Source organism: Echiichthys vipera, assembly GCF_963691815.1.
Source record: "Echiichthys vipera genome assembly, chromosome: 11".
Taxonomy (NCBI): domain Eukaryota; kingdom Metazoa; phylum Chordata; class Actinopteri; order Perciformes; family Trachinidae; genus Echiichthys; species Echiichthys vipera.
In genome coordinates, this window is record NC_139836.1 from 8,312,726 (window position 1) to 8,335,437 (window position 22,712).

At 42.4% G+C, this 22,712-nt stretch overlaps 1 protein-coding gene across 1 annotated transcript; it reads right to left on the minus strand.

Annotated features, from left to right (window-relative positions):
- Positions 1-2,221: 2,221 nt before the first annotated feature.
- LOC310953801 (rho-related GTP-binding protein RhoQ) lies at positions 2,222-21,615 on the minus strand. The gene is made up of 5 exons (XM_083923005.1): positions 21,080-21,615; positions 20,652-20,710; positions 10,967-11,131; positions 7,900-7,995; positions 2,222-6,088 (listed from the first exon to the last, which is right to left on the minus strand). Exons 1-5 carry the CDS (start codon positions 21,219-21,221, stop codon positions 5,927-5,929), a joined length of 624 nt encoding a protein of 207 aa, XP_083779131.1. The 5' UTR covers positions 21,222-21,615; the 3' UTR covers positions 2,222-5,926.
- Between the last annotated feature and the right edge of the window lie 1,097 nt (positions 21,616-22,712).

Sequence of the window (22,712 nt, forward strand, 5' to 3'; positions counted from 1 at the left end):
TCACCCTCTGTTGTGGGAACTACCACAGAGATGGTTTTGAGTATTTTAGTAGGTGTTTATAATTCTGTCTGTCCATCTGCGGACAGATTTTGTCACCAAGATAGTGTCACAACTGTGTAAGATGTAGTCACAAAACTTTACAGGAGTTCAAAGATGGATGTGGTCCGCGCAACGGCAGCGGAAGTAGGGGGGATAAAAAGTAGGGAAGGTGCTATTGGCCCACCACTTTATGCCCGTGGCCCAATTTGGTGTCAAGGCTGGTGTGAACCCAAGATGACACCTTCATTTTGACAGACAGGATCATACAATTTATGTCAGAATTTATCATTAAACGTCATTTTAATTTTCTAAAATTATAATATGACATTTAATTTGCATAAATTTTCATGTTTGAATAATAAATATACAGAACAAGCTTACAGATTATGCATTTATAAGGGCAGGGGGGGGGCATGAAAAGAGACACTAACTGTGAACATCATAATTACAATCACAAGTAATGAACATTGGATAGCCTCTGAAAGTCAAAGCCCAAAATTAAATTCAGCTCATTGTGTGATCTGATGCTTCTTTTATTAGCGTTCATATAAGACAGAAATCAGGGCACAACAGGACGTCATGTCGTGCCTAGAATCATGGTTTGGGACTAAGAGATCAGAGTGTTATCCAAATATACAAAAAATAACTTTTTCGGCATGTCCCAGAGAGCATGTTATTAAGGCGTCCACGCATCTCTCTCACTAATGTTTCAGCAAGAAAATGTCCACAAGCTGTTTCCTCTGTCTCCATTTGGGGATAGGTGTGGTCTTACTTCAGTTGATACCCATTTTGTTACCTTTCTTTTGTTTTTTAAATAATAATAATAATAAAAAAATATATATATATTTTTTTCTTGGTATAGATTTTACAAATCCTGTATTTTAACACGCATCTAATGAATTGTCATGCATACCAATAGTAAAAACAACTTAATGTTTTCCAAATTGTTTAGTGTTACTTAAAAATGCATTTAAGTAGGCTATTGACCTTATGAATCATGACAAACACAAGTCTTCCATACACAACCGAATATATTTGAGTGTGTAAGATTTACAGGAATTTATTGGCAGAAACGGTACATAATATTAGTGTTACATGTTTTCTTAGTTTATAATCACCTGAAAAAGAGAATTGTTAGCTTAGAATTGGCCGTTTATAGCTACATAAGGAGCGGGTCCTCTCCCATGGTCTCACCATGTTGCACCACTATGTTCCTACGGTAGCCCAGAAAGGACAAAACAAACACTGGCTCTAGGGAGGGCCTTTTGTGTGTTTGCATTGGCCACTGTAGTTTAGTTAACCGCCTTTACTTTGATATAAAGTACTGGTACGGGTAACTCTGGCGCTGGTATTATTTGGTATAGGATCAAAAACAAATTTCATGCTATTACTCATCCCTTATTAAAAATGATTCATTCATTCATTCATCTTCAACCGCTTATCCCCGGGTCGGGGTCGCGGGGGTGCTGGAGCCGATCCCAGCTGACATCGGGCGTGAGGCGGGGTACACCCTGGACAGGACGCCAGTCTATCGCAGGGCACATAGAGACGAATAGAGACAGACAACCTTTCACACCTACGGGCAATTTTAGAGTCATCAATTAACCTAACACGTGCATGTCTTTGGATTGTGGGAGGAAACCAGAGAACCCGGAGAAAACCCACGCAGACATTACTGAAAATATAACTCACCTAGACAAAAGTCACCCAACAGCGAGTGTCCAATGGTTTTAGTAACTCTCAAATAGGAAACTTTACATGTGAAACAGAGTAGTAGTAAAAGAGTAGTGTGCATGTTAAAGTATCCTCTAATGTGAGTAAAAAGCAGAAATGTGAGGGAAATTCCTTACAAAATAGTAGCCAGCAAGTGGCGCTCATGCTCCAGAAATACAACACAACTCATCCTTGCACAGACTGAGTAGTGGCACAAAGAGTAAATTGATGAAATGTCTCCAACTTTAAAAGGCTGACAAGAAAAAGGAAACTTTCCAAACAAAGCATATCCAAGATGAACATAAAGGGTTTGAATGGATTCATCAAACACACATCAGACCTGCTTATCAAGTCATCCCAGTGATGTCTGACCCACAATAACATCAATACTCCTCTCTGTCTGTATCATTCATGTCTCATCCATGCATGTTACTAATTCAGCTTCTTCCCCGGAGCTGTTTGTGCTTTGGCGTCTCGCAGGTCTCTGCTGATCGCGGTGGTGCCTGCTGCCGTGGTCCTGCATGACGCTTCCTGCTACTATTATAATCTATAACCTCAGCTGTGCTTGTTTCTACTATTCTGCTGTATTAACTGCCATAACATATAAGTCATATTCACATTACTATAGATATTATTATAGTTACTGGAAGTGTGTCTGTCGCTGTCTTTGTCTCTCTCTCTGTCCATCTGTCCGTCTTTTCTGTCTCCTTTTCTTCCTCCCCAACCGGTGCAGACAGATGTCCGTCCTCCACAGAGCTGGGTCTGTCTGACGTTCCTGTCTGTTATAGGGAAGGTTTTCGTTGCCACCTTAGTCTACGGGGGAATTGTTGGGTCTATGTAAATCATAAATAAGTCATAGAGTGTGGTCTTTACCTACTCTGTAAAGTGTCCTGAGATAACTTTTGTTATGATTTGGCACTGTGAATAAAATTGGATTAAATTGAATACCCTTCTCCAAAAATCAACGCTGCAAAAGTTCATTTCACAACACATCTGATGCTGTCCAAGTCAAACCCTCCAAGCCGGCTTATTAACACAGTAAACACATTTATTGAGAATAGAGGAGCATCAACGGGAGAATGCATTGGTGGCTGCGGCACTTAGGTCCCAGATCCTGAGGGCGGACCTTCACACAACGTAAGCAAGCAAAACTGTCCTCCGCTGCTCAAAGTGACAGTTATACGACGCAGGCTGGGACAGAGAGGAGCACCATTTACATTAAAGCTTTAATCAATCATCATGACTCTCAACACAAAATTAGCAGAAGTCATTTAGCAAGAGTTGGCACATTTGATAAATATCTTTGAAAAAAGAAAAAAGTTAGAAAAAGCCAATAACAAATAAGAAGAGCTTATATTCAGGTTGTTTGGCTTGCAAGAAAAGTTCAGTCACAACCTCAACTTTGACGTGTCCGCAGGCTTGAAACCTTTGTTGCATACAGCTGATATATGGGATAGTATCTGCTTCTACAGTGTTGCTAGAAGATGGGTTGGTACATGGGTGGTTTCCATATATTGGTGTATATAAAACCTTTCACAGTTATGTGAGGACCTCATTACATTGAATTTGGTGATTATTTTGATTCAAGCTCTATTAAAGGATTGACTTCTACCGACTGGGTTGCACCAGCTATTCGTAAATCCATTGCTAAGTTTGTGTGCAAAGTCCTTTATTAGTTCTTAGTGACTACAAGCTAGTTTAAAAGTTTTACAGTGATTTACATAGGGCTAAACATATATTAGCGTGTAGATAGATACGGTGTGATACTTAGTAAATGTAGCTATAAAGGGAGAAAAACTGTTAGTTAGCATTATTCATACAATTCAGAATGATTAGGAAATACCACATTATGCTAACCTAACCACTGTTATTTAATGTTAGCTAGCCATTTAAGCTAGCAAAATTGCCATAACATGTTGTAATTTGAGGTATATTGAGTTGTTTTGGTAAAATAGACTTTTTAATGGACACTTTACATAATTAATAAACTGATTTTTGAAGTGTCAGGTCAGATGTGTAAAACAGGTTCTATTATAACCTCTTTTACTCTTCATTTGAAACCAGTCCTAATGCAAGCTAACATCTTAAATTGGCTAATGCTATGCAACAGCTACCCCTGACAGTGACCGACAGTTAGTTACTAATCTCAAAATAAGAACTAGTTTCTGTGGTGCAACCTGTTTTAGTGATGTGTTAATCTCCACTTAGTTAACACTTTCACTAAAACACGCCAAGTTTAAACTTCTGAACAGCTGCTGCAACCCTTCTTGAGTCGGATTTCGTATTTTTCCCGTTTTGCCTGAAAAGCATTTTAGAGACTTGATGGCCTATTATTGTGCGTGGTAGGATAGGCTGTGTACTAATCACGTACTAACGCACTGCGTATGTAGTGTGTATGTACCGCACACTGCGTACTAAATTATTGAATAAGTATGCCATTCAGCAGCCTGACGTAAACTCAAGCAATATGTCTCTGTAACACATTACCACTGAGTTACCATTGAATGAAAACCTCTTCTGCTCAATTTAATATGTTCCAGTATAATTTTAAGGTCAATTAAAATGATTAAATATTTTATTGCTAAATATGTTTTCTATAGTCTACATTATGTGTGTGCGAACTCCCACCGTTTTCCTCTCAACTGTTACTTAACGTCACTCGCCCTCATTCGCATTTATTTTAACGGTTAATTAATTGCCTCACAATCCGCCATTGGACAGTCTCAAGAGCTGCAGTTAATTATGGGTCGGTTGAGTATGTCCAGTTAGCTCAAGGCTCATAGCCAGAAAATCTTGAATCTACACATCCAGGCTTTCCTTGCATACTACTACATTACTACACACTCAGTATTCTATCATACTTGGTATAGATAGTATGTGAGTCTGCGATTTTGTACACAGCCATAGTGTGCTATGCTCATCCTTGTGCCTGATCAAACAGTGTGCATCGCCTGTGCTTCAATCAACCATTTCTGGGAGAGGAGCGTTCAAAAGCAGAGGAATGTGCTTTGTTGTGCCGAGAAATGAAGTGGCGCTGACTGTGCTTCATGTTGTGCATACAGTATTGGGTCACCTTAGCCACCTGATTTTGATCAAAGTGTGCATTTGTTTCTTTGGATGTTGAATGTGAATCAGAGTTTCATTTCTAAAATGAGATCCGTCTTCTTCTTCTTCGTCTTCTCCTAAACCTTCTGAATAAAAGATAACACATTATTGCAAGATAGCAAAAATCAAAAGAAAAAAGTAAGCTCACAAAATAATATTTGCACGGACTAGATCATCTCAATTTTAGAGATCTAGAATCATAAACTCTGGATAATATATGTTTTAAAAATGGATGATAGACCTCTTCAGTTCCTGATGAAGACCTCCGCCCCTAACTTGCGGTATGTTTTGGCATGCCACACTATAAAATAATGGGGTTTTCATAAGGCAAAAGCAAGACTCTAAAGCTTTAAAATAATACAGTTCTAGGTCCAAAAATTGATGTCTGAACCACCTTACACTCATTGTTGATTTGTGTTATTACCCACACATCGTTCTTGTGCGTTTCATTACAGGTCCTCAATTGGCAAATATTTGGAGACAGACTTTGTGGGCCTACAAAGTCTTTGTAGCACAAGTTTTAAATCGAAACAAACTTGGCCCTTGTGTCCATAAATGTGTCCTGGCCCCTGTCACAGTGTCACTTAAGTCAGTCTCATTATTTATCAGCTGCAGGCTTTTTTTTAACTGCACAAATCAATAATGTAGCTTTCAAAACCACAGAAATAATATAAACTCCTTCAAATGTAGCGTTTCTCTTAAAACTGATTTTTTTTTGTTTTGTTGTTTTTTTGCATGACAAGCTTACAACAAGTTTGTACAGGAAACATGATTAAAAATGGTTATAAAAGAAGGTACTTTTGAGGCAAAAAGTATTTAAGAAGAAGAGACTGACTTGAATTTTGTGCTCCTTTGGTAGTAAACTGCATCCTCAACCTGTGTGGGACAGCAGGAGAGAGTTATGGCCTTTCAAGAGCCCTGCAGCTTAAAAGTAGCTCTTGTTTTGTCCTTTTCAGTCCTCTCTTTTGCCTCACTCTGCTGCCTGTGCATTTCCCCTTTGTCTTTGTCTTTTGCCTCCAGTCCAGGTTTGGTTTATGGTTGGTTGCTGAATGATCTTGGGGTTTATTTATCACGTGATCAGACAGCAGTTGATGCAGCGGGGTCCAAGTCTTCTCTTCAGAGCGCCCTTCTTTTTCTTGGGAGTCAGAATTGCGATGATGGCCTCGTCAAACACCGTCTTTAGGCCCTTCTGGGTCAAAGCTGAACATTCCACGTAGCAACATGCACCAATCTGACGAGAAGGAAAGAAAGGACGGACCATTGAAAGGGATATGTGTTTTTTGAGTTACAAGAAGATCAGTATAACTCAATAGCTGCTTAGCTTAGCTTAGCTAAGCATAAAAACTGGAAACGGAAGTAAACAGCTAACCTGCTATGCTCTGTCCAAAGGTAACAGAATCCACCCCCCATCCCCTGTGCAGCTCACTAACTAACACATTTTTTTTTTGTGTAAATTGTTTAAAAACTGAAGTAAAAACGTCTATACGCCATTTTGGGGGGAGGGGTGGGGGTATAATGATTGCCGGACAATTTCTTGTCTGGGAGAAGTTGTCAGGCAACTAACAGAGACTCCAGGGAGTTACTGGTCACTGCCAAGAAATAGTCTGGCACATAACACCCTGTAAAATGGTAACCAGCCGCTTTTACACTTTGTACCAATGAAACAAACCATATTTAATGAGAGAATTGATAGAGATAGATAGGTAGATAATTACTTTATTCATCCCCGAAGGGAAATTATTTTGTTGCAGCAATCTGGTACAACTGAATATGATACAATACAATATAATATAAAAATAAGATCAAATAAAAATATCTGGGTAATTGGTGAGCTTTAGACTACTTGCCGATGTACTCTATTTAGCAGCCTAGCCGTTGTTAAGTCGCTGTACCTGAAATGCCCCTTTCTATCTATAATACTAGTAGAAATGATGCATGCCTTTAGCCCCTTTCAGACATGCACCTCATTACGTAAGCATGATGGCAATTTCACATGGTGATCTCATGTCTGAATAAGTGCCTGAGTCACTTTGATGTCGGCGATAGTGTTGTAACCCTGCAAGATACAGTCACCAATCTTTACAGGTTTGTAGTTCATATAAAAATTAAGGCCACGTTTGAAAATGGGTGTGGTCCAAGCAAGGGCGCCTAAAGTAGAGGGCTGGAAAGTAGGGAAGTGGCCATTGCCCCTTCACTTTACACCCTTGGCCCGATTTGGCTGGTGTGGTCCCATCACAAGATGGTCTCTAGTTAGAACTGTGTTTGAATGTTCTGCAAATACTGTGAGAACAGCAGTACAGTAAGTTTTGTTAAACAACCTTCTGTGTTTTTCAAAGGTTAACAGGTATTTACGTAGTGTAGGTTTCATAAAAATGGATGCTTAGCTCTGTGACTCCAATATAATGGTAATAGACGGTTTCATTTCATGATTAAAATCTAGAAAATGTACAACAAAACTCTATTCTATGCATTTGGAGCAGTTTTTAAAGGATTTCTAATCTTTACATGGATTTCTATGGAAGGCAGGTCATATATGATGACAGCACATTGCTTGCTTGCTCTCATTGAAGGAATTAGCTCTAATTTGGGTGACACACTGAGCTTCAGAAAACTTCATGACACCCACAAGACATGAAAACCACCCAACTCAAATCTAAGGCTGCAAGATCTGCATGGATATTAACTTTTAAATGAGCCTAGATTGTAATTTTATTATGATTTGACTTTTATTCTCAGTTTCTGCTTGACAGGAGCGATTAATCACAGACCACATTTGGTATCTACGTCCTACAGCCTGGAACTCCTCTGGACGGTGAGTTGACCCAGATTGTATTCTTGGATTCATTTCAAGGCAAAGAATATACAGCGGTCTGATTCCAGGCATTTCACTGAGGAAATGACAACCCTGTGGGGACATGACACAGGAATCTGACTGGACCTGACAGCTAACTTCTGCAACACTGAATGTGAAAATGTAAGCTTCTAGTCTCTTTTGCCAGTTACTTGTTACTTCCCTTCTTCAGTAGGAACAGACATACAGACCTCCTTCGCGAGTTTCTGTCCTTGCTCGGTGGGTATGGGCTTCTCCTTCATGTCATTCAGTTTGGCAATAGTCTTGGGGTCATCACGAAGGTCAATCTGAAAGAGATAAGGAGACTTCCTCTGAGCTAAGTTTCTGTTATAACATGAATATCAATCAAATACTTTGGCAATAGTGGATTCAGCTCTTGTCTGATTTGACAACATCATATCAAGTATTGCAGCACTTCTTCACTTCTAAACATAACTGTATTACTGACAGTGTGTTTTCTCATTTTGAAACAAAGCCATGTTTGTTGGCCCACACTTCCTGCTCTTGTGCAAAGCGATTTCACAGCCAACCACAAGGTTCCTCACTCCTCTTTTATTCATTGCAATGCTCGGCACACACAGCTCATCCCCATCTCAGTAATAACCCGTTAATGTATGATAAATGCATCCACCTGCACCATCTCTGCAACTGCAACAAAATGAACCCGCTGCCCGATTGTTGTTATTTGTGGCAGCGTGGCTCACTGTGGCGGAGCTCGTGCGTACATATCAGCATCCGGCCGAAGAGCAGCGAGTGAGTTATGACAGGAACTGATAAAAGGGCAGTGAACATCAGCTGACACAAGATAAATCAGACACCCACTCCATCCCCCTCATCACTACTGGGCTTTGGCTGCACTGGCATTTGGTTGCCAGGGAACACAGACCAAAAAATCCCCCACAGGTCTGCACTCATTTTTGGACATATGGTATTGGCAGTAGGTTTTGAGTCTTAAGAAATAAGCTATATATACTGTAAAGCTAATACTTTATAGTATGTATAAGTTACATCTCTTAATGTCTTAATGAGTTTCCGGATGCTTCTATTGAAGATCACAAGAAAGCAGCCCAGCTTTAGCGTCTTTGCATACATAAATGACTTGTTTAAACATTTCTGTCAGAGTTAATTTCTGATTCAGTGATTATTGTCGAGAGGACTCCTGTACCAAGCGAAGCCTCAGACCTTTAATGAGCCAGATTTGCCTGAGGTCCACAGACAGGTTTGCACCGAGTGATTGAGCTGAATAAATGAACTCTTCTTCAGGGTTCAGGGTTCCCAGGCTGCAATGAGAATCTTTTCTTGTGATCACTTCTACTTCAAGCTTTACTAATGAACAGTTTTATACTAACAATGGCAAACGTGACTGCGTACTTTCAGCTCATTGTTCAGCCCAGAACTTTACCGTTTCAATTCACCGCTCTCATTAAACCCACTTTATCCTACCTGCTCAGCATAAAATAACAGACAAGGTTAATGGCAAGAAGGTGAACACTGTTGAGCTTTCAGCAGCCAAAAAGACAGATATTTCACTCAGGATTTGGGGGAGTCCAAGGCTGAAAAGTGAATGCAGAAGGGCCAAAAACTGCAGTTCCTGGCTTCAAACGCCACTCAATCCCTACAGAGCCCCATGTTAAAGTGCCCAACTTTACAGCAGCAATAAACATGTTTACAGTCTAGTACAAAAAAATTAAATTAAATTAAGGCTCAAAGTTATGCATAATTAAGGAAATGCTGTTTTGAGTGATAAGTGGGTGCCGTCACAGGGGACTGTAGGTTTCATTTAGCGTACACGGTGCACCATTTTTGGATGAGCTGCTGGGAGCAATCAGGCACTGCCAAAATGATGACGGCCATAACTTGAGCTCCATTTTGGCTCTGGTGACACGGAGAATACAGCCATATTTTTATCTAGTCTTCAAGTCTGACGTAACACCCTTTCGAAATACTGTTTCTGGGTCCAAATGCTCCTATGAACTAAACAAACACAAACGGCCAAACTTGTGAAACTTTTACGATCGCTTCTTTCTTCAGTGAGACACCCTTTCATCGATTAGAGAGCGGTAAAATGACAGTTCCATCATTTTTAAAAAACTGTTCAGATAATGGGAGACACATCACTTTGGAATATAAATATGAGGCTTGGACCGAAAGGGTGTTACATCATGACTTAAAGACTGGATATAGTCTGTGGTGGAGACCAAAACAAAGCTGAAAGGAGAGTGAATGTCAGATTCAGATTAATCAGGGGGCACCGAAGACGACTGCAAATAAATACTAATCCTGCTCCATCTGCTGGAAGGGTAAATAGCTAACATGCTACCTATAACAACTATATATGCTGATATAAAAGAGTTTACAGATTGTTGCTGTCACACTGCAAAACTGGTTAAGCAGTCCCTTGAAGCTAAGAATATTTCATATTTTCATGTCTTGTTTTGTCTGACCAACAGTCCATAAAGCAAAGATATTAGAGGAAGAAGACATGCGGCTGCCTTGTTATTCCATTTATAATGACGAAGAAAAGCATCAAATCCTACAGTTTGTACCAACAAGTTTTTGCTTGAGAAATAACTAAATGATTAATGTTGTGACATCTAACAGTTTGCGGTTTATATAGTAAAATACACTCTAAAAATCTTCCTTAGTGATACTCTATGCACTACACGTACATGTATGTCTTCTGTGCTTTATGCAAAACTCCTTCAGGGTTTGTAAACATGCCAGTGGTAACATAACCAAGGTGGATTCAAAGCATATTTAGGGCCTGAGCACCGATGAAGTCGTCGGAGAGGGACCTATTGAATTTTCTCTGTTTCTTCTTATTAATATTATTAAAAAAAATGAATTGCCTTTTCTGGGCCTTTCTTTTATTCAAAAACTCACCAAACTTCACACGAGATTCAACTCTGACTCGCGTGGCAAGTTGACTCTCTAGCACCCCTTAGAACCAGCCCAGACTCTACGATTGATGTACATTTACCAAAATAGGTAGGCATGTAGAACTCTTCCAGACAATCAATGAAAGCCTCTTGAAAGTATATCGTAAACCCAACAGGAAGTCGGCTATAAAAAGTGGCCTTAAACCTGACAGTTCATATCACATCATGTTGATACAGTGAAGGTTCAGGTGGGACAAATGTTGTCATGGTATCCTCAGGTATCCAGGCTGTATGTATACGTGAATAAAAATCACATATAAGCAGTAATTTGAAGCTGAGCGTGAAAGTCTCTATCATGAATGGTGTTTTGAGGACTGACCTGGGTGCCAATGAGCAGGTACGGGACACTGGGTGCATACTCCTGCAACTCAGGCACCCATTCCTCACGCACATTCTGGAAACTGGCAGGGTTTACCACGGAGAAGCAGATGAGGAAGACATCAGTCATTGGGTAAGACAAGGGCCTTAGGCGGTCGTAGTCCTCCTGGAAGAAGACAGGACGGGAATAGTTAACATTTTGGGGTCAGGGGAGGATGAGAGGTCAGGATGGTGAGCAGACATGATTCATTTACGTTTCTTAACATCTGAGGAATTACTACTCATGAATTATTAAAGTATGTGAAAAATGAGCTCCGAACAGACAGACAAGAGGAGTAAAGACTCCTCACTGGAGCCAGGAGAGCTGCCTTTCCACTGGGCTGAGCTCAGCTGTTTTATAGGAATGATGTCAAATGTTATGACAGGGATGATATGCGCAAAGAACCGCACTTGGACTTGAATTATGAAAAGAATGTGGAGAGGACGACCTTCACGTGAGAGCTGACGGAGACATTATTTTGCATTTGCAGTTCTTTAATGTGAGCTGAGCACAGAAGACACTGAAAACCAGACAAACTGCCATCTCCCATCTTTGTGTGACATAAATGGATAATTCACAGACGCAAGACTGTCCTTTGTGCTTCGAAGCGCCCTTTTGTCCTCACCAAAGATAAACCCTTTTGACAGAGTGTCCGACTTGCACACGTATCAGTCTTTATGACTCATCTCCCTTCTTCTTCTGATGGCACACATCGGGATGGTTTTCTGCTGCTAGCTTGAAGACACGGGCGATCAATGGATCTCTAGTAATAAGATATGACTCAACCCGACCAACTCAGACCAAGCGAATCAATCTCACTCTCTTGTCTGGGAAATTTATTGTCCACATCCCTGAAATCAAATTGGACGCCACGTCCCACCATGCCAGAGATAGTTGGAATGGGACAAGCGCTGGCATGAGTTTCATTCTGATGCCCTCAGCAAGTCCCATTCTGTGCCAAACACAAACGGCACAGTCCAATACAATCACACCGCTATAACCCCAGAAACAAGTCACGCAAATGCCTTAAGAGATATGGCGTTTTCACATTTGCAGCCCTTTAATGTGAACTGAGTGTAAGAAGATGCCCCAAGAGCAGTAAATCAGTCCGGAGAGTATGTCATCCTTTGTTGCCCGTGTAATGAATTTAATACTAAATTCATATTCCAGCGGAGTAGATGGTGTGTACAAATCTTAACGCTGTGCTCATATTTCAGATGACTCAACTACGTTCCACTGGACTGGGTCAAGTGGATATGATTCAAATACTTGTGAGTTGTTCATCCTCTTACTTCTAAATGAGTACAGTATTTCACAGGTTTTCACAGACCTGGCTCATGCAAGCTGTTTGAAACTTTGAGGGGTTGGGGACCGTCACAAGATGACTGTTTTGACAATCACATTCATTCAATTAAGTTGTGACTGACAGCTTACCTGACACAATCTGAATTTCCTTATGTGATAAATCAGCTATGAATGCAAACCATCTGGAGCTCCGCGCACGCTGAGACAAACCATGAAGATGATTCACAAACGCTGTGCCATCTCTGATTTTTAGTTGTATAGTTTGAAATATGATGGAAGTTCAACATTTACTGATACACACCTTTGTCATCGGACAAAAGTGGGCAATATAATGACATATAAAGTGAGCTAACCTAAATTTGTTGACTGTCGCATATTCCCCTAGACCGTTTATACCCTGGTGTCTATTCCTTCACAGTGTAAAACCATCCCATGGTCTTTTTCGACACTTGCATACATAGTGCCCAATTCTATCAGATACTAACATCCCGACCATTTTACCCTCTTTGGGAGAACATGTAACAGCACATACTGTTTTCCATTGGGATCGAGTGTGTGTGTGAGAGAGAGAGAGAGAGAGAGGAGAGAGAGAGAGAGAGAGAGAGAGAGAGAGAGAGAGAGAGAGAGAGAGAGAGAGAGAGAGAGAGAGAGAGAGAGAGAGAGAGAGAGAGAGAGAGAGAGAGAGAGAGAGAGAGAGAGAGAGAGAGAGAGAGAGAGAGAGAGAGAGAGAGAGAGAGAGAGAGAGAGAGAGAGAGAGAGAGAGAGACCTTTGCTTGCACAGGCGAACCCTCCAATCCCCGGTGAGCCACAGACATAAAGGAACACAGTATAGCCACTAGTAAACAGGCCTGGAGCTTCTCTGAGACCCGTCCCTGCCTCTCACACTGTTTCCTGAGAACGCCCCTGACACATTACCAAAGAAAGCGTGCTCGCTTGCCACTCCGAGTGTACTCCTACGTAGCTCCAACGCTCAATATCATGTTTGATCAGTGCTCGGTTCAGAAATGTTTACACTCCCGCTGGTGTGAAGGTGCTTTGGATAAAAGTTTCCATCAGAAGTATGTCATACAGTTTTATTAGTACAGTTCAGCAGTTCATGAGTATATCACTGAGACATTGTATAACAGTCTTTCCAAGGTGCAGTAAATATTATGAACAGTGGAAAGGGAAGAGTGTAATGCCAGAGGGGCTTAACACTAAGTCCATACATGTCCATACATTTCCATCAGGGCCAGGCTCTGTGTCTTCATTTGGCCAGCGTGTGAGCGTCACTCTGTGACTGTGCTCTGTTGACTCAGTGACATATGAGTGCAATGATATCAGTGAGTCATTCCCTCTTCTTCCCTGCTCCTACCACTCTCTCTTTTCTACTCCTATCGCCTCCTCAGGGCTCTATAAACTGGCAATGTCAACAGAGTCAGAGACGCCGGCTCTAACATGGCCGCCGGGAGGGAACGCAAGCCCAAACACTTTCATATGAAAAGGTCTGCTTCTGATCAGCAAATCTGCACATTTTGCAGATCTAGATTTAACCTCGGGAATAAAAAAAAGGCTATTAATGCTCATTTCTATTTTACTGGCCCTTTAATGGTGATTAATGATCATTAATCAGAGCTTGAGTGTTATGCACTCTACGTCTATTCATGTTTTGATGGTGAGAACATCCTGTCATACTCCATTCAAAGATCTGACAGTTTAATGCTGCCTTAAGAACATTTTAATGGCAGTCACACATAAACTATGCATAGTTCAATATAAATTAAGCTATTTTATTGTAATTCTGAGTAAATCTTGTCATGTAGGCCTACACCCCTTTAACACGTTTCCCTAAAATCTTATAAAGTAAACTACTTTAGGTGGAAAAGGATGCTGGATAATTTCATTCATGCTAAAATTATTTCTGATAAACCTGTAATCAAATCAAATATTTAAAGGCCGATTCCACTTATTTTTACATATAAACGGGTTGGTTTCCTCACCATGGCAAGTACTCGTGTGGAAACATGTATAATGTCTTCTGAGACTCTGGAGGAGCTTTGTCCAAGTCCCTTATGATGTCATCAGGGCTTCTCTCAGCACTCAGCTTGGAGCTACAACATCATTACAGGACAAAGGCCGGTGATATACTATATTTTTCTTATTCAGTTCAGTTCAATTCAATTCAATTTTATTTTCAGTGTCAAATCATAACAGAAGTTATCTCAGATTCCCCGATGAGCAAACAGCAAGTTGTAATGAGACCATCGGAAACAATGACTTGGAAACAGGGGCTATGAAAACCTAAAACTATTCAATTAAATTAATAAAGATCAATTCCAAAAATAGTTGGCAATGAATTTCACCATTGCTTAGTTGGGTCTATACTATGATGCACAGCATCATACATGTTAGTTTTAGTCTAGGTTATTAGTTATCCTCTTTGGTAAATTCTTTTTCAGAGTTATGCCGAAAACACACCAGTGGGTCGACCTGCCATGCAATGTCTATGGAAAGCATCAGCGAGTGTGGCCAGATAATACATAATGTGACTCCTATGATATTTTTTCTGCTTGAAACCCATGAACACATCTCTCTGCCGCAGGAAAAATGTGATTAGTGCGGCGATTGGCTCGTGTGTTTTCGTCATACACAGTATATCGCCTCTGACCTCATGGACAAATGCACCAAAATGTATCAGACAATAATGCCTTTCATCTGTTTTCTCTCTGTTTTGTGACGGATCAATTTTACCGGTCCAACAATCAAGCAATTTTAAAGCTAACGTTTGATAAAGCTGATCCGAGGATTGAGAACTTGTTCAGCTCATTTCCTGGCTGCTAACTAGTGGGCAGCTAGCAGTTGACTACCTTGCTAATTCCACCATGCTTTTATGTCACACCTCTTAACTTTACAGAAAATGTTCAGATCAAAGTTGTCACTCATCTAGCCAAAGCATTGTGCTGTGACAAGTTTGTGGATGAAACATTTAGTGGTTCAATTTTACCAAGCCCCCACCACAGAGCTTACCTGGTTGATCCAATCAGGAAGTGCCAAAAACTGCCATTCTCCGAGTGTCCACTAGGGAGAGGTTTCATAATTAAGCCGTTTCTCATTGACCCCCATGTTAAACAGGCCGTTTTCACAGCATAATTAAACCTGTTTAAGGCCTGGTACAAAAAAACATTCTAGTCTTTATGTTTAGAACATATCTCCATGACAACACTGAAGGAGGTGAATTTTTTTCTACCAGACTAGCTTTTATTTTATTGGAGGTTAAAGTTTATGAATAATTAGGGACGCGGCCTCTTGAGTGACAGTAAGCTTTTGGCCCTCACTACTCCTTGGAGGCATATTTCAGCCAGATGGACGTATCTCCCTCCCCCCCAACGTCACATACATGCCCTTTTTTGGGCGGGGTCAAAGTTTGACAAGATGGCGACTCCCGTAGGCGAGTACGATTGGATCAAGTTCAGAGAACGGACCCCGACGGTTATGCTATGTCCATTTTTTCTATGAATTTTACTCATTCGGTGGTTGGCTGACTAGTTAGCTAGCTAGCTCATGCTTCCACAAAAGCCGCAGAAGACAGGAACTGTCTGGGTTGTGATGGCACAACACGTCGCTATACTGTGGGAGACTGCTTAATCCTCATTCTCCTTGATTGAGACATCAGATCTCAAGAACTGCAACCACGATTCAGATGCTACTAGGATCTAAGGAAACCTCTCCGATTTTCCACAACGCCAACCATCGCAATGTTGATGGAGTTACAGCAATATTTACATAATTTTGACTACACTCTACATTATGATCCTTGCATGTTATGTTCATTTTACACTGAAGTTACTAATACATTGAGAGAATACTCAATACTTTTCATTTCTTAAGTACTTAATCCACAGGGGAGTATACACAAATAAGCTTTACCATGTGGCTATTTCATAAGGAATATTTATTTCTTGAATTACCAGAAAACATGCTCTGTCAGACAAATGAATCTATTGATTGAAAAAGTTACTCATGTATGGAAACAGTTGTTGCCCTAATTGTTTCTCTGAAAGAGTTGTAGTCCCCCCCCCCCCCCCCGCAGGAGAATAGCAAGCAGTAGAGCTACTCTGAAGTGTAAAATTGCAGTTGAAAGTGGGAACTGAGGCATGTCTGTTGTACTCCTGTTTCTCTGTGTCGAAGGAGCTGAGTGGTGACAGGCTTCCAGCTAGGGAATACCATTTCCAGTCTCCCCCTTCTAACCCTCAGCCCCATCCCCATCTACCCCCCCCCCCCACCCCCCACCCCCATCCCCCACCCCCAATCCCACAAGGATGTCTGGGGGTCACTGGGCCACTTTAGGTTGCTGAGTCAAAAAAAGACTCATCAGACTGTAACAAACAGTAAGGAGGGGTAATGAGTGAAGCGAAGTGTTAAAAGTCATCACAGGATGTGCAGTTGAGTGTGAGGGCAGTTGAAGGGCTGAGGATGTGAGAAACAGTCCAACAACAAAGTGTGGGTTATTGGGCCAGCGGGGCATGGGTTCCACAGGGTTGCTTCCCTTGAGTTTCTCTCCCTAAAGTGTTTCCATGGGTACCACAGCACTTAGCATCCACTTCCTGTTTCCTCCTGCTCCTCCTCAGGCAGCGATGCTAGATTTCTTGTGTGCAGCAGCAGCGGCAGGAGAATGAATGAATAAGTAAAAGGCTTTCCCCTCTGTTCCCTCGTCACATTCAGCAAAACAGACTTCGCAGACCTTCCATATGGAATAATTCAATAGGCAGCAACTTGGGAGAGAGACGTGGCAGCGCACACACATCAGCAGGCAGGGCAACAGTATCAACAGCACACTGAGCACAGTCGCACTCGGCTCAATGTAACAGCGACGTGACAGCGGGGATTCACATCTGATGAGCACACCGCGGCGGCTTGTAATGCTGCCGATACCCCGGTGGAACAGTAAAGCATTGTGGGAGCTCCAGCCATGCCAGGGATATAGATATTACAGGGAGCTGGAAGCCAGCTGAACATGTGTGACACAGGCCAGAGGTTGAGATGATGAAGGGAGGGTTTGAAATGAAAGAGAGAAAGGGAAGGGAAAATGAAACTGAGAGGACTGAATTTATCCACTTACTGAGCAATTCCACCCCCATCTGTCTCTCTCTCCTTCTCTTCCTCTTTCTGTCTTTTTTTCACTCTCTCTCCCTCTCTCTTTGGGGCGCCGGGTCTTTGATCAGATGCTGAAGCTATAAACATTACCAGCTGGCCTTGTGATCCACATAAAGAGGTCAGCAGAGTCGGGGGCTGAGGGGGCTGCGTTTCCAAGAGCGGTAACTCTACTCCCAGTGGCCGGCAGCACCCACGGCTGACATCTGGGAGAAGTTCTCCATTTCAGAGACACTCTGAATCAGCTAAAAACAAACCCTCCTCTGACACACACACTCACCATATCAAACACGCCAGAATAGACAATAAGGTCGTGTTCCTCTTTTTACAACGTAGTAGTAACACTTCTACCATCTGTTTTCTCGAGGACAGAAATATAACGCAGCCACAGGTAGCTGTTTGGGTGGACAGGAGGAGTTAGGGCGGCTCTGATTAGATATTCATGGACTTGTGCATTTAGTATTCATGAATGAACAGAACAGAGAGACGGCTGAATATTCCCCCGGTGGACTTTTCAGTGCCTAGTTTTTGTCTTTCCGATGAACGGATCAGATTTCAGATTGCGACTCATTCTGACTTCACACAGTTAAATCTGGCCCTGAGGAAGGCGTTAACTACTCAACGTCTGACGTGTGTACACTTTTAGGTTGCTGGAAAGACAGGAGGTGAAAGGTGTTGGGGCAGAGAATGGGTGCACCACTGTTGACAAGTCTTGCAGCATAGCTGAAGGGCGTCCAAACTTGAAGGTGCTCCGTGAAGCTTCCACTGGAGGGTGGCCCCAGAGGTTCCTTAATCCCCAAAGACCTCCATGCTAAAATGCCCAACTTTACAACAGAAATAGACTCCATAGCTAATATCATCGTTCATGACATCTATACAAGATAAATAAAGTTGTAGACTAATTTTCATCTAGTTAATTGTCTTTTAAGTTACTATCTTTTAAAGAGTGAGTTAAAACAATAGTGACTGGTCATATGACCCACTAATGAAAGTGCTTGTACTTGTCTCTTAGCTGAGAAATACGACCAGAGTGTCTGTGGTGACTTTCCTGCGCTAAAATCAAATGCGGCGTATAGTTAGTGGCGCTTTTTACGTCGTTCCCCTTCTCTTTTCGGACACCCTATCAGTGTGGAGCATGTCAAGGCATCATGTCACATTGTGGAGGTGAGTGCTGTCAATTTAATGATGTCATATAGTCAACACTGTTCTGTTTCTAAAGGAACTCTGGGAGATGAGAGGCTCGCCGGCAGTTACATCTAGGGCCGAAACAATTACTCGAGTAACTCGAGTGACTCGTTTACAAAAATGCATCAAGGCAAAATGTCTGCCTCAATGATTCGTTTAATTCTGGTGCGTTGTGCGGCCTGTTCAGCGCAGGGATCATTGTTCCACACAGACTGTTTTTGCGGATGCACACCACTACATCCTCAAAAGATGATTAACTAGAACTGTTCTACCACAACAGCACGACATCAATGTCTCAGCGTCTGAGCTGAAAGCAGCTCGTTATTAACGCCACTTCACCGAGCGCCGCTGTTTCGGTTTAAGGAGAGCCGTTGCCAAAGTGATGCGTAACGTTAGCTGTCCTCTATGTTTTGTTTTTCATGAACGTTAAACATAACGTTACCTCCCTGGACAGTCTTTATAGTTTTGTTTGAGTAAATGTATCAGTGGAGTTTTGTACATTGCTTGTTGTTGTTGGAAGATACATTTTGTTGGAAGTGAGCGAGTTGCTCTTCCTGATAATATCTATCTCTAATTAATTTTTTTCTACATTAGTCTATTTGTCTTTGAAACCTACCACACCAAATTAGCCTACCCCAGACTTGATACATTTTTTTGCAAAATAACACAACTTATAATAAATTTTACGCATAATTATAATTTTTTTAAATCCGATTACTCGATTAATCGATGGAATAATTGGTAGAATACTCGATTACAAAAAGATTTAATAACTGCAGCCATAGTTACATCTCACCGCCAAAGTGCCCCCTAGAGACCACGTATGTCAATTCTTAAGGATTTGCATCTTTGAGTGACAGGTGGGTGCCGTCTCAGGTGGGTAGCATAGACTGTAGGCTTCATCCACACTCCACCTCTTAGCCCATTATTGGGTTAACCAGGAGTTAGGTGCCGTCAGGCACTGCTAAGATGCCGGCAGACGGAGCCACTCACATTGAGCTTCATTTGGTCTCTCCTGAAAGCTGAGTAACGTCACAGAGGCTACGTCCGTATTTTATACAGGCTACGGTCAACACCCTCCTCTACAGACAATACAGGACTTTCAAAAACATCGCTCCATGGTGCTTCTTGTGGTCAAAACTCTGCAGGATACCTTTAATATTTATGCTATTAACTTTAAAATACCAGGATTACTGTGCACTCTAAAATGTGTAAAATTATGATCTGCAGCTGCAACTAACAAATATTTTTCATTTTTTAATTGATTTCAACAATGAATTTATTATCAAAATTGTCTCTAGTTTAATCATCTAAGTTATCACACAGACCAAATGAATAATCATTTTAGTCTGGAAGTTCTGGTGGAAAATAACGCCATAACCACATCTCGTGCTGATGCCTTCAATAAGCCTGTCTGTCATGTGTTAACATGGTTTCCTCTGTCTTTCTGTGTTTACACTGGCTCTTCTGCTGAGTGGAAACATTATTGTGTGTGTGTGTGTGTGTGTATGTGTATGTGTATGTGTGTGTGTGTGTGTGTGTGTGTGTGTGTGTGTGTGTGTGTGTGTGCGTGTGCGTGTGCGTGTGCGTGTGTGTGTGCGTGTGCGTGTGTGTAGGCTAGTGCATTTTCAGTACAGTTTTAACTGTTGCCGGCTGAATGGCACATTGTAAAGTAAAAGCCTAGGCATTAGGCGGCCCTATTAACAAACCTGTGACATCACTTCTGGACATAGGAGCCCTGTTCTCCACATAATAGAACTATTGAAACCCCCTCACTACCATCACTGTCCATTGCACACCAGACTCTGGCAGTACACCCATGTGCAAAAACCATCACCTGTTGCAGCTTAGTGTCTGGCCTGAATATGAAGCCTGTGGGCGTGTTGGAGGCTCCTTCAGATAGCTATTGGTCCCAGGAGCGCGAGGGAACACCACGATATAGATAGAGACAGAGTGAACATGTATGAGTGTGTCCTTGACATGCTTGGCACGTGGCCAGAGAAAGAAAATAAAAAAGAAACTGTACCTGACCAGCTGTGTCATACAGTCCCAGCAAGTACTGCTTTCCACCAACGTTGACACTCACTGCAAGGAGATGACAAAGAGCAGTTGAGAGGAGGAAGGAGAGAGGGAGAGGGTGAGGGTGGGGAGCAGAAAGGGAGGGAGGGGAGGGGAGGCAGGGAGGTGGCTCAGGGTCCCCAACCCCTCTCTGCTATGAAGAAGGCAAACAAGTGGTTTTGATTATAGCAACAGATGCAAGCCAATGCAGTTGGAGAAAGAGTGGCAGAGGAATCAGGGGATTCACTCTGGCAAACAATACACATCCACTCTTGTGACATGTTCATGGGATTCAAAGAAAACACAGAATAGCAGCAGTTTAGCACCAACGTGTCCTGGTGTTATGATTGTTAGACGCCCATGATGGACAGAGTAATAGAAACCTTGTATTCCTACCTGCATAATGATCAAAGACTGTGGGCACATACTCCTCAGGAAAGGCGTCATTGGCATAGCTCATCAGAAGACACGTTTTTCCCACCGCACCGTCTCCGACCACGACGCATTTTAACATGATAGTACCGGTTCCGTTGGCCATGATCCCGACCTTACCATCATCACCATTGGCCCCCCGGCGCACTGTTGTCCCGACCCCCTCCTCCTCCTCCTCCTCCTGCTGCTGTTGCTGCTGCTGCTGCTGCTGGGCACGGCGGGCATCACCAGCGTCTGAGGCGGACCGCGCGGCGCACGGAGTCGGACTGGAACTGCATCTTTCTCCCCACAAACGCGGTACTCCCAAATTTGGCCGTGAAAGAGTTCCCTTTCCACGGTTGACAAAATTAACTAGACCCCTCGGTCCTAAGGAGTCCTAACGCGGGTGATCCCTAACCGAGAAACGACTGTTTTATCTCCGAGAAGTACCGCGGCTGCCACTCCGCGCCGCTGCTGCTGCCGGTCTGTCGTGCCCGCTCCCCGGTGTGCTCCACGCCTGTGCTCTCGCTGCCTGGCGCACTGTGCTGCTGGTAGACAAGGTGGGTGCGCTTGCCGAAGAGGCGGAGCTTGGGTTTAAAAGCAAGGGGCTCCGGATAAAGTACACTCCGCCTGGTGGGGATGTGTGGACCAAGGACTGTAAGAAGTTAGATCATAAATGTTTGGAAGATGTCATACAAGCATGCATTCTTTTGGTTCCTAAAAAAATAAAATAATAAAGTATGAGATGCCCCTGAGTTGGACTGCAACACACACCATATAGCTCTGTGGGACCATTAGTCTATTCTGATGCAATATTCAACAGCTGGTAGGCTCCATTCAATTAATCCATACAGGAATATTCTTGTAAGGGTGTCATATTGAAAACATGTCTTTGCAGAGATGCCAGTCCACCTCCTGTGCACTGCCCAGGGACCAAACCTGGAACTGCCCGGGGCACCTGTCCATGCGCATGCCCTCCTCCTGACATCTCTTCATTAGTGCACTCGTATAGATCCATTTTGAGTATATGTGTGTATTTCAAGCCTGCATCACCCTAAAACTACTGCAAGTATCACTCATGTTATAGTGATTTCACTTTGGCTAGACATGCATCTGTCCTACCAGACAATACCATGTAACACACACCACAAATTCCGGCGCAAAGAATCCCAGGGTCTTTTTCAAATACAAGTCAAATACACTCATCAAATTAGCCATCGAGACAATTTTTTTCGTGTAACAACTATTAACAGAGACATTCGGGACAGTCCTAAGGTACTGGAATGCGGTAACTGAACTCTTAAACATTTCTAAATTTAGGGAAGTGCACGTTTTTCACATGACTTTGTGGTCGAGGAGATGGATAGACAGAAATAGACACATGCTGTGCTACCGCGTTAAGGATGGATGGGATATGTGAGACTGGACCGGGGAGCTGCAGATGGTGACACCACAGGAGGAGGTATGTGTTTGAGAAAGGAGGGGGGATACAGAGATTTGACCTCTGTGGTGCAGTTGGCCAGGTGTGGGGCTGTCTCCTCGAATCAGGGCCATCATACACTCCTAAACCATCTTCATAAAGCATGCATCTCTATGGAAAGGAATACGTATTCACACA